Source organism: Corythoichthys intestinalis, chromosome 15 (assembly GCF_030265065.1).
Source record: "Corythoichthys intestinalis isolate RoL2023-P3 chromosome 15, ASM3026506v1, whole genome shotgun sequence".
Taxonomy (NCBI): domain Eukaryota; kingdom Metazoa; phylum Chordata; class Actinopteri; order Syngnathiformes; family Syngnathidae; genus Corythoichthys; species Corythoichthys intestinalis.
Genome location: NC_080409.1, coordinates 25,918,154 through 25,930,547, shown reverse-complemented (window position 1 = coordinate 25,930,547; position 12,394 = coordinate 25,918,154). Strand labels below are relative to the sequence as shown.

Below are 12,394 nucleotides of genomic sequence, written 5' to 3'. Positions count from 1 at the left end.
AAAGAAGCTGGCCTCGTCTACGGATCATCATTTAAACAGGGGTGTCCAAACTTTTTGCAAAGGGGGCCAGATTTGGTGTGGTAAAAATGTGGGGGGCTACCTTGGCTGATTTACATAGAACAATATATTTAAACAATTTTTAGCAAGCCCTTCTGTGTGTCACATTTGCTTTATTATTATTTTTTTTAATTCATAATTTCAACAGTCTCGCCTTTGTGGCGTTCTCTTTCGACACTCGGGCTCTTGCGAAATACTGCTGCTGTGAAATTAAACTAGCTTCAAGTTACTATAATTTCTCGCTGCGTATCTTCCTTGTAATGTTGTCGTACATGTCAGCGTGTCTTGTTTGGTAATATCGCGTCACATCGAACTCTTTGAAAACAGCGACTGTCTCTTTGCAAATGAGGCAGACACAGTTGTTGCGTATTGTATTGAAGAAATAGTCTAATATCCACCTATCCTTGAAGCGTCGGCCACTGCAGTCAACTTTTTTTTATTGATTGTCGCCATTTTAGAAAATTGAAAGTAAAGGGTCACACCGGGTAATGTTGCTTAGAGTGCTGCTCTTAAAGTTTTTCAAAGTTTCGGGAGAATAGGCTGAGTTTCTGTGGACAAGATAGTTGTAGATATCAGGGTAGCAGATGTCAGGCAGAGACGGCGAAGACAGCGGGTCAAAAAATATTGATTTAGGCATCAAATATGGATCTGGCGAATGTATAGACTATAGCTTTTCCACATAACGCCTTTTATGCAACGCATCCAATGAGTTTACAGCGTCTGAAAGCACCGGGGCTTCCATGAATTGCACTATAAATTGCACGACAAATTAAACCATTGACAATACGGATAAACAATGACGGACAATATGGTGGCCGGATACAGCGACACGTCATTGTGTGACGTTGGTGAGTGGGGTCTATTGTGTTTTGGAGATGCAGATTAGCATGTGGGTTATTGTTGGATAGTAAAGTTATCTCATTTCTTTTTACACCCTAACCACACACATAAACCCATTCATATAACAGGTTAGAGTCTCCTTTTAACACAAACTCCCATTCAAACTGTAAATTGTGATACTTATGAACAACTGTTTGATAAAGAAAACTGATTCATTACAGTCTGCCTCCTCCTTATTCGATTTTGTTGTTTAGTTTGTTTAAAGAAAATAAATGAGTCAGTCAGAAGCACTTTTTCTCATAATTGAATGAACAGGACTTTTGTCTGATTTGCGTACTGAGAAATTCTTATGTTTTATACTCTTGATTAAAAGCTAACATTTTTTATGTACTTGAAAATAGTACAGTCGTAGACTGCAGTTAAGTAAGGAAGCTGTAATAAAATTTTTTTTTAAGAAATAGTCATCCATTTTGTCTTGATTGTTACTTACAACATGCCTAAAACAACTTCCAAGTTAAATTGTGAAGGTAATTGAAAATACACTTAACCGATCAATCGTTTGATTAATCCTCCAATTAATCGATAAAAAAAAAAAAATCATTAACTGCAGCCCTAAACCCAATCTTTTTTTTTTTTTTTCACCCGATAATGATCTACTGACTAACAAATGATAGTGGAAAGATTTCAAGTTGGCCCTTGCTCCTTCATTTTTCTGAAAACGGTTCTCAGACAAAAGGTTTGGACACCGCTGTTCTTAAGTTTAACAACAAATATGCAGGCACACGGATAACCGTCCACGAGGGTTATGGCATGCAAAATACCTTGGCATCACAGATGCGCCGGTCAACACCATGCTGGCAGATGACAGAGGGCTTGGGTTGTTCGAGCTGAAACTCGCGTGACATCACATGGAAAACGAAACATTCCCCCCACTCTATCATACTAGCCACCTTAAAAAAAAAAAAAAAAGAAAAAAAAAAAAAGTGTAATTACAGATATTAACTGCAAGCACAAAAGTCTGAAAATTGTTTTTATGTGTATCCCTCCTCCCTAAAATTCAAAGGATTGAGTGTCGTTTTGCTTCTTTGAGTTTTTGCGACACGCTCATTCCATAAGAGTGATAACAGGTAATGAAATTTACCGGTAACTTAAAATCATGTTCTTATCTCGATGGAAGCTAAAAGCTTTATGATGGCGACAGTTTGCAATGTGGAACTAATTATTTCAAAACCAGAAAGTGCTGTGGTACAAATTCAGGGTACTGCTGCATTCACAATATTTCAACTTGATTTCAAGAACGTCAGTTGTGAACAGTACACACCTGTGGAACAGTCACCCTGCCAGAGAGAGACCCTGCCTGCATATCGATGAGCCATGCGTATTCAAGGGTGTCACTTCCTAGAGGCAGTCCTTGTGCCGAGAACATGGCATGGGCCCTCATCTGTAAGCCCGACAGGCTTAGGTGACCATCCCGCAACACTCCGTCCACTGTAGGACGCTGTGGCACAATGAAGGGGGAAAAAAAACTATATTATTTATCACTTCTTACCTAATAGAGTTTACCCTGGAAATGGGGAAATGGACCAAGCCCTGCAAACTATAGCTATTAGGTGGCAGCAAAGCTTTTTATGTCAAAAACAAACTCCTCAACCCACTTAAATATAAATTCTTAGCAGCAAAGCAAAACGGTGAATGGTTGAGCAAAGTCTAAATAAAATGTTTATTGTTTACCTGGTAGTTGTCACTGACAAAGATGTGAATAGGTGACAGTAGTAGCTGAAGCATTGTCTCCTTGTAACCTTTTTTCATTTCAAAGCATAGACGCTCCAAAAAGCCAGATGGACCTTCTGGCCCCTCGCTGCTACAGTGCTGAAGAAAGCAAGCGAGACTAACTTTAGAGATCAATCCTGCTATATGCCCAAATCCCAGATCATCTAAACACTGTGGCACTCTGTGATATGGCCTAAAAATAAAACCATTGATCTCACTATCAAGAAAGATAGACCTTTCTTTATATTCTGAACAATTTTGTCCATGATCACATTGTTACTCTTCCAGCATTGTTTTACTAAATGTTGCTCTAACAACTTTTTTATTTTTATAAAGCCCTAAAATTGTACAATAAGTCTTACAATAGGCAGTCGACCATGAACTTTGTAGAGATTAATGAGCACGGTTATATCCCAGGGGCGCAGGTCCAAGGGATGTAGGTCGGACGTTTCCTTATGTCCGCTGTCTTCCATTCCAAGAGGGGACCAACCGAGGCCTGATGAGGAAGTGGACAAAACCGGACTGGATACTGTCTCTTCAAAGTCAGTGTACATGTCGTCTTCACCAAAATAATTTTCCTGAAAAAACAGTAGAAGAATCGACCTTAAAATGTTACTTGATAACTTCAGGTTGTGTTATGACAGATAATTAAAAGATAGTTTTACTTTGATGGAAATCAAAGCCCGGAGTAAAGGTCCATAAAGGATGATTTGAGAATCAGGAGACATTTCCATCTCTACATGAAGTCTGTCAGGAGGGAGCTCTGATGGGTCACTTGTTATCTGGCTGTGGCTGGCTTTGGCAGAGGTGTAGTATGGGTGAGTGTGGTGTCCTGAAGTGTGTTCTGGGGGTCGTGAAGCTGACAGGATTGATTCCTCCATTTCAGACACTGCAATTAGGACAGATACATATATAAGTCCCCTGAGTTTTGAAAAGAATTATACTATGATTGCATTGGACTATGGCAGGAAGCTTACATGACTGTTTGAGTTGCTCATCTGCTTTTTGGGGATAAATGGGATGCCATGTGTAGTCAATGATAAGCAAGAAGTTTGGTACACTCCAACAGTCAACCCAGCCAGCTCTGATGTTTAAGAAGGAACACCAAAAAATGAAGTTTAAATTTGAACCAGCCTATAGAAAAATTTCTTCGGAAAGACGTCTTAAATCATTGGCTGCAACTGACGGCATTAGATGTACAATTCATATTGACTGGGCAGGGACACATGAGCGTTCATTCAACCTCCCAGTCAAAATGAATTAGACGTCTATGGATATTCAAACCTTGTCATCCAAGATTAAATGAATTGGACGTCTATCTTCGTCAATGGCAGTCAATTGGTTAATTGTGGGGAAAAAAGTGCATATATCATTTCAAGATAAATTATACTTTGCATATCAGCACTTTATGTAATCATAAAGAGTAATGTTGCCAATAAAAGCATTATTATTCTTGTTTTCCATTTTTTTCATTATTCTAACATCAGGATTTCCAAACTTCGATGCTTAGAAAAATGCCTAAAGACGATTTACAGGTCGTAAAAAAAATGGTGAAAAGGTGTGCACTTGTAGTTGCATTGTTTTTGTTTTTAACTGTGTTAAATGTTGTTCATGATGTTCAACTGCTCATAACTACAGAAAGAAAAAGAGTAGAAACAAACTTTTTGTGATGAAAGACGGGTATCTTTCATTTTGTAAATTCTTGAGAAGGGGAGGTGTCTTTTGACATGATGTTTGGTAATCGTGTACAGACTTCACCGTGTACAGTCGCACTCTGATTGTGTTATTGTACAGTTTTGATGTATGTTCCATGCCTGAATGTGCGTCTTTGATTGTATGGGGGACGGGAAACTGATAAGCATATGCTTCATTCCGTCCGCCTTTGTCTTCTTCTTCGGTTCCTTCGGGCAAATCATATCACATTTTGTAATTGTCAATGATTGTCAATGATACCGATGATGATGATGACAATAAAATTCCATTCCATTCCAATGAATGAGTTTATGTATAATTTTATTTGTGTTTTTATTTCTGTTTCTACGGAAGAGGATTAGGGCTGCTGAAGGGAGAACAAAAAAAGCTGGCTAACATTCTGACTTTGAAGTGAGAATTCTGACTTCTAAAGTAAAAACTGCCTTTATTCTCAGAATCTTCCGTTTTTGTTTTTTTGTTTGTTTTCAGTGGCCTTAGTCCTCTTCCGTATCTTTCTTAATTATGTCTTGCTTATTTTCGATGTACAGAACTTTGAATTACATCGTGTTATTGTGCTATACAAATAAATTTGCCCTGCCTCCCCTTCCTCTTATGCTAAAAAATTAATTGCACTTCTTTTAAGAAAAAGAAATAAATGAAACGAGAGTTACTTCTGTAACTAAGGTTCTATGAATTCCGGATGACCGCCAGAGGGCGGTGCTTAGCACCTGGATATCTACGTGTGCGCAGCACAAAGGTCGAGAATAAAATACCAACAAAGTCACGCCATTGGACGTGACCTGGGTGACGTCAGAGGTCGATAAGAGCCCCGCTCACCCAGCACTAGTTCCTTTTCGGAATGTACTCGCAGGGAGTCTGAGTGACAGGCAGCTCTGGCGGTCATCCGGAATTCATAGAACCTTAGTTACAGAAGTAACTCTCGTTCTATTTCATTCCTTCTGACCGCCAGAGGGCGGTGCTTAGCACCTGGATGACTTTATACCAACAATGTCACGAAGACACCACACATACCGAGGATCAGTCACGGTGAGAGGAAGCCGACAGCACTACTGAAGCTACCGGGTGAGGAGCTGCCACATTCACTCTGTAGAAGCGGGCAAACGTACAAGACGATGCCCACGTTGCTGCGGAACAGATGTCATTCAGAGGAACACCTCTCAGTGCCGCCCAGGAAGTTGCCATCTTCCTTGTGGAATGGCACGTGACTTTAGGAGGCTGAAGACCTTTGGATTCATAGGCCTGAAGAATAGCTTCGACAACCCAATGTGACAAGCGTTGCTTCGAGACTGTGCAGCCTTTATTTTTGTCACCAAAACATACAAAAAGAGCATCTGTTTTACGAGTGCTTGCAGTCACGCTAATATAGTGCTTCAGCATACGAACAGGACATAGCAAACTTTGCAAATGTCCGTCAGGTTCACTCACATCGTTAAACATAGCCAGGGTAACTGGCTGGTTAATGTGAAAGGCTGAAAGTCTCTTCGGTAGAAAACTCGGATTGGGCCATAATGTAACCCCAGAACAGTCAGGATTCCACTTTAAACAGTTCGGAGAAATCGATAAAGCATGTAATTCACTCACTCGCTTCGCTGAAGTAATTGCGAGGAGGAACGCAGTTTTTATTGTGACCCACTTAAGGTCAGCCCCATCCAAAGGCTCAAAAGGGGTTGAACACAAACCCTCCAGGACTAACGGAAGGTCCCACGTGGGGACGCGTGGTAATCTTGGAGGCCGTCGACGAAGGGCACCCTTCAAAAACCGACACACCAGGGTATGAGAGCCCACTGATCGGCCATCCACCAAAACATGGTGGGTGGCTATCGCAGCCACGTACACTTTTAAGGTTGATACAGAAAGTCCCTTATCAAGAAGTTCTTGTAAATAGCTAAGTAATATTGGCACAGAGCAGCGCACAGGATCCACATCGTGATCCTTACACCATTTATTGAACAGTCTCCGCCTGTTACTGTAAAGCGCCCTCGTGGACGTAGCACGAGCATCAAGTACAGTTTGTACAACCGCCTCTGTACAGGACTCTAACAGAGAGTCCGGCCCTTCAGAGGCCACAGGTACAGGTGAAGACGCTCCGGGTGGGGGTGCCAGATGCTCCCCTCCAACTGGGACAACAGGTCCATTCTCTGGGGCAGAGGCCAAGGATCCCCATTGAGATGTTTGAGAATCAACGGAAACCACATTCTTCCTGGCCAGAACGGAGCGACCAACAACACCCTGTGATTGCTCTGGCTGATTCTGTGCAGAGTCACCATTAAGAGAGGAAGAGGCGGAAACGCATACAGGAGAGAGTCTGGCCATGAGTGTGCTAGGGCATCCTGACCTAGTGGACTGTTCGGTTCCGCAAGGGAAAACCACAGTTGACAATGAGTGGTTGCTTCTGAAGCGAAGAGGTCCACCTCTGCAACACCGAACCTCCCCCATATCTCCTGAACCACAGCAGGGTTCAACCTCCACTCCCCAGGCGGTGGTTTCTGCCTGGAGAGTAAGTCTGCTGCACAGTTCCGCACCCCCGGAAGATGGACTGCCCTGAGACTCAGAAGGTGTGGAAAAGCCCACAGGAGAAGTTTTTGAGCCTCCACCAGTGAGAGAGGAGATCTGGTCCCCCCTTGGTGGTTTATATGGTAGACAGTGGACGTATTGTCCGACCGAACCAGAACATGCTTTCCACTCAGCGCAGGGAGAAAATGCTTGAGACCAAGTCGAACAGCACGAAGCTCCAATACATTTATGTGACAAAGTCTCTCCAGTGGGGACCAAACACCCCTGATCGTCCTGTGGTTCCACACTGCTCCCCAGCCTGAAAGCGACGCATCCGTTACAACCACTTCTCGGCGTGAGGGAAGAGAACCTAACGTGACCCCTTTGCATATGAACTGCCTGTCCATCCAGGGCCTTAGAAGTCGATGACAACGCCCTGAGAGAGTCACAAGTCTGCGTTGATGCCGGGTGGGATCCAATCCCAAACCGTTCATCCAAATCTGTAACGGGCGCAAAAACAAAAGCCCCAATGGCACCACAACTGATAGTGCAGTCAGTTTCCCCAACAACTGGAGGACGGTCCCGTATGACAGACTCGCACTGTGTCTGACACGCGTGACCGTTCGGAGAACGTCGTCCACCCTTTGTGGCGACGGAGAGGCGGTCATAGTTAAGGAGCTTAAGCTCATGCCGATGAAAATCACATGTTGGCTGGGAATCAAATGACTTTTTGAAAGGTTTACCTTGAGACCTAGTTGCTTCACATGGTCCAACAGCAGCGTGGTGTGGCTGAGAGCTTGTTCCCGAGTCTGTGAACACACAAGCCAATCGTCCAAGTAAGGAAGAATTCTGAGGCCGCGGCTCTGCAGGGGGGCCAGCGCCGCAGCCATGCATCTTGTAAATGTCCGGGGAGCAAGAGAGAGGCCGAATGGCAGCACTCTGTATTGGTATGCTTTTCCTTCGAAGGCAAAGCGAAGGAAAGGCCTGTGGTGTGGTACCACTGGCACGTGAAAATAGGCGTCCTTTAAATCCACACTTGTAAACCAGTCTCCTTGAGTGATTGATTGGAGAACGTCCGTCGTGCGAAGCATGTGAAATTTTAGACGCTTGAGGTAACAATTTAGTGATCTCAGGTCGAGGATAGGGCGAAATCCGCCGTCCTTCTTCGGAACAAGAAAATAAATTGAATAAAACCCTTTCAACAGGTTTGAACTGGGAACCAACTCTATAGCATCCTTCTGTAAGAGTTCTACGATCTCTTTTCTGAGGGCCATACGTTTCCCTGGATCTGACACAACTGTTGTCTTCACCCCATTGAACTTTGGGGGACGACGCTTGAACTGAATAGTGTAACCTCTGAACAGAGTTGAAATGACCCATGGGTCTGGAACAAGGGCGACCCAGCGTCTGAGATGGAGTTCGGTAAAATGGCTGAGGCCCTGGCAATGGTAGTCAAACTCTACCGTTCCTGCCCCTACTAGCGGTAGAGTGCTTGGAGGGGCGAGTGTGTTGAAGTCTGTGAAATCGGTCGGCTCTTGGAGGTCTTCCTGTCGGCTCCCGAAAAACAGGCCGTAGAGAGGAATGTCCATCCGCAGAAACTGGACGTGCAGTTCTCGGCGCAGGTGGAGCCCTGGTAGCAGAGTGATAGGTAGGAGCACGTCTGTGGGGGGGCCTGGAAGCTCGTTGCAGGTCAACAAACTGTTGCCGGGACCTGTTGGCTTCCACAGCTCTCTCAAGGGTTTGTTGGGCTGCTGGGCCAAACACTTGACCCGGAACAACAGGTAGAGTGCGAAGCGCACCCCTACACGACTCAGTCAGAGGAGACTGTGCCAACCATACTTGGCGTCTGGTCACAGTAAGTGTCGACATGAGTCTGCCAAGTTCTCTGGACATATATGCAAATGTCTGGAGGGAAGCATCGCTCAGGTTCTGTAAACTTTCATTGACACCTGCAACCCTCAATGACTGTGAAAGGGCCAGGGCAAGGTGGGAAAACGTATTACCCAAGCGGCCAATCCGAGCCGCAACATCATAGGCCTTGGTAAGGAGATCATCAGTCACCCGGCACTGTGGGCGCGGGCATCGTGCCTCTGCGCGGGCAGCATCTGCTGGGTCCACTATCAGGCTCGCGACAATGCTGTCCACCGACGGCATCTTGTTTAACCCATATTGAGCAGCATCATGCATAGAGCTGAGTGCCCTACAGTCTTGGGACAAGTGGGTGGACGACTTAGGATCCGTCCAGCAAAGCTGAAGCTCATTGATATAGGGTTGTGATGCTGGCACACAGAATTGTGGTTTTTGAGCGGTCTTAAAGAAGGCATTAGAAACCGAATTCTCAGCTGGTAATGTCTCAATACCCAGTTGTGAAAGGGCTAATTGGACAGTTTGCTTTATGAAAGACAAACCAGGACTAGAGTCTGGGGGTAGGGACTCGGAAGTGTCAGAGTCCGCTACCGAGGGGCATGGAGAAGGCCCGATGTCAAGGTCACCACCATAGGTAACATCTCCGGTCCTAAACAGCGAGTCACTTGCTGCTATGGACACAACGTCCTCTTCCAGGTGGCCAACTACACTGCAGTGCTCCTGCTCAGGCACGCTATCAATGACACCTGTGTTTGCACACATATCCCCCCCTGGCTGTAAATTCAGGAGTAATGATTTAATCTGAGCGAACTCAGAGGCCAAAGTGTCAACCTTAGCAGATAGCATGTGGTCGGTATCACAAGCCTTCATTGATGAGGTGGCCCCAACATGCTGCTTCTTATGGCGCTTGGTCGTCTTTTTTGGGCTCGACGCCAACGCGCCGTGAGAAATTTCATTTTCCACCAAAGCCAGTCTAGCGGACCTTTCCGACAACGGGATGCAGACACAATTAAGACACGCTTCCTCGGTGAGCGCCTTTCTTAAATGCCCAACACCTAAACACGACGGGCATAAAGTGTGTCCGTCTTCTGGGCTCAGGTGGGCTAAACAGCGAGCACACGCGTTCACGAGCGGTCCCGACATGCCTACACACAGTGCGAGCCCTACTCACGAACTCCGGAGTGAGTCAGCAAAGTACGAGGCTCCCCGAGCGAATAACACTCGAGGACCAGTCCACAGTATTGAGGCTCGAAGCAAACAAGCCACTCGGTTACAGCTGGAGGAGGCGCGGAGCGAAAATACACTCACACACTCCCGTTGTAGAAATGCAAAGAGTGAGCAAAAACACTCCCGTTGTATAAATGCAAAGAGCGAGGAAACACTCACTGCACACCAAACAAAAATGGCGCGGAGCGGGAAACACTCACAGCCTAATCAATAACCCGGTTCGGAAGAAACCGCCGCGGCGACACATTAGCCAGTGCGGGCCCGCATGATTGGTGGAAATAGCCGCGGTGCTACATTAGCGTATCAGAGCGAAATATACACACAACAATACAATCAATAGAGACCGGAGCGGAAAACACTCACAGAAAATATGCAACTGAAGATAATCCAGAACGTGAAGAAATCGATAGTCCAGCCGCAGCTCGCAGCCTCTGGAGGACGTAATCCACGTAGCTCCAACCAAGCCGGTTTCGAGGCTTCCGGCGAGCGCGGTAATACGACCTTCGCCGATGCGAGAATGTAGAAAAGGAACTAGTGCTGGGTGAGCGGGGCTCTTATCGACCTCTGACGTCACCCAGGTCACGTCCAATGGCGTGACTTTGTTGGTATTTTATTCTCGACCTTTGTGCTGCGCACACGTAGATATCCAGGTGCTAAGCACCGCCCTCTGGCGGTCAGAAGGAATGAAATAGAACTACATTTCGATTCAATTGAAAATACAATATAATCAAGAGGCAGTATTTTCAATGATATTTTCTCATTTGCATTGAAGTCAGTCATGAAGCCATTTTTTTCCACATACATTTACACCACCCCAATACACATATACACACTCACTCTGCATGGGTGATATTCCTCCACCGGGACTTGTTGGGTTTAGGGAGGGGGGCACTTGGATTTTCTCCAGGCATAAACATGTCTGGGGGCAGTTTGACATTCTGGTAATCTTTGGCAAGGGTGAGGAGGGGGTAGCGGCTAGGATGGCACTCAGGCAGAGACAGTCGCATGTCTGTATCCTCTGCCTAAAAAGGTCAAGATGGATACTTAGATACACACAATTAAATCCTACCAAGTACATAAAATTACTCTAAATCTAAAAATATCTTATGACTCATGAGCAATTTTAGGAGAGATTTTACTGTTGGTAAAGAGGGAAAAGATCATTGCACTTGTTCATATTTGAAAAAAGAACTGACCTTCAAGTTGAAGCGCGTATTGCAGGTGGTAGGAACAAACTCATGGAAAGGCAAAATGAAGTCTATATTGAGCGTCTCACCACATGCTGCCAGGTACACTGCAGAAAATCAACATTATAGGGATTCGAACAGTCATACAATAGAATACATCTTGATTAAATAGTATAAAGGTTGGTCTTTTGGTTCTGGTAGAGAAGAGCATTTATGTCATAGTCACATTAGCAGTACAGTAATGCAAATTTAAAAAATAATACTGTATTTTCCACACTATAAGGCGCATCCGAGTATAAGGCCCACCTTGAATGAATGGCCTATTTTAATGTTTTTCATATATAGGGTGCACCGCATTATAAGGCGCAGCAGCAGCAGTAGCAGTAGTAGTATTATTATTATTAGTAGTAGTAGTAGTAGGGGTTGGGGCTGAGTTATGCATCCACTAGATGAAGCTGCAGTAAAGGGAATTTAATGCCATATTTGACCAATATTGATCCATATATAAGGCACATTGAATTATAAGGCGCACTGTCAGCTTTTGAGAAAATTGAAGGCTTTTAGGTGTGCCTTATAGTGCAGAAGATACGGTAAATTGGCACGAGCTACTATATTGAAAAGTACAAAACAGACAATTTGTTACACAGGCACTCGACAAACACACTATGAGGCAGTGAAGTTCAATTCAGCAATTTCATGCCTAATCATGACCTGCTACATACAACACACATAGTACTAAGGTAAGAGCACGCAGTGTGTTTTCAGAATGAAAAGGACACACAAACAGTACTGGACGTCTTGAGTGCCTTGTGTGTTATTTCCATCTTTGGTTATCTCCCTCCCTTCCTTCCTTCCTTTCTCCTTAGCTATGTGAAGATCCAAAGTGCATTCTTAAGAGCACTTAAGAATTCAGCAATCACAAACAATGCCTCTAATTTCCTCCTGTTTAATGTAATTTTATTTTTGTTTGCTTTAATCTTTTGTTTTTTCCCCCACATCAAAAAGCTACATTATCAACACTTTCAATTGCAGTGTTTGTTTCTTAAAGGCATTATACAGAACTCATTCATTCTTTAATTTTCCAAGCCGCTCATCCTTACGAGGGTCACGGGGGTGCTGGAGCCAATCCAAGCTAACTGTAGGCAGTAGGCGGAATACACCCTGAATCGGTTGCCAGCCAATCGCAGGGTAACTATAAAGAATAGTTTGTGTGAATTTACACGACTTTTCTACTCCATACA

General features: G+C 44.5%; 1 protein-coding gene across 1 annotated transcript in view; it reads right to left on the bottom strand.

Annotated features, from left to right (window-relative positions):
• The window catches only part of kiaa1109 (KIAA1109 ortholog), a 101,354-nt gene that overhangs the window by 72,845 nt on the left and 16,115 nt on the right, over nucleotides 1-12,394 (bottom strand). The window contains exons 17-24 of the mRNA XM_057859070.1: nucleotides 11,163-11,260; nucleotides 10,804-10,988; nucleotides 3,645-3,751; nucleotides 3,333-3,556; nucleotides 3,030-3,245; nucleotides 2,629-2,766; nucleotides 2,219-2,395; nucleotides 1,719-1,847 (exon numbers count right to left, since the gene is read on the bottom strand). Of these exons, the coding sequence (XP_057715053.1) occupies nucleotides 1,719-1,847; nucleotides 2,219-2,395; nucleotides 2,629-2,766; nucleotides 3,030-3,245; nucleotides 3,333-3,556; nucleotides 3,645-3,751; nucleotides 10,804-10,988; nucleotides 11,163-11,260 (1,274 nt within the window). The remainder of the gene's footprint in view (nucleotides 1-1,718; nucleotides 1,848-2,218; nucleotides 2,396-2,628; nucleotides 2,767-3,029; nucleotides 3,246-3,332; nucleotides 3,557-3,644; nucleotides 3,752-10,803; nucleotides 10,989-11,162; nucleotides 11,261-12,394) is intronic.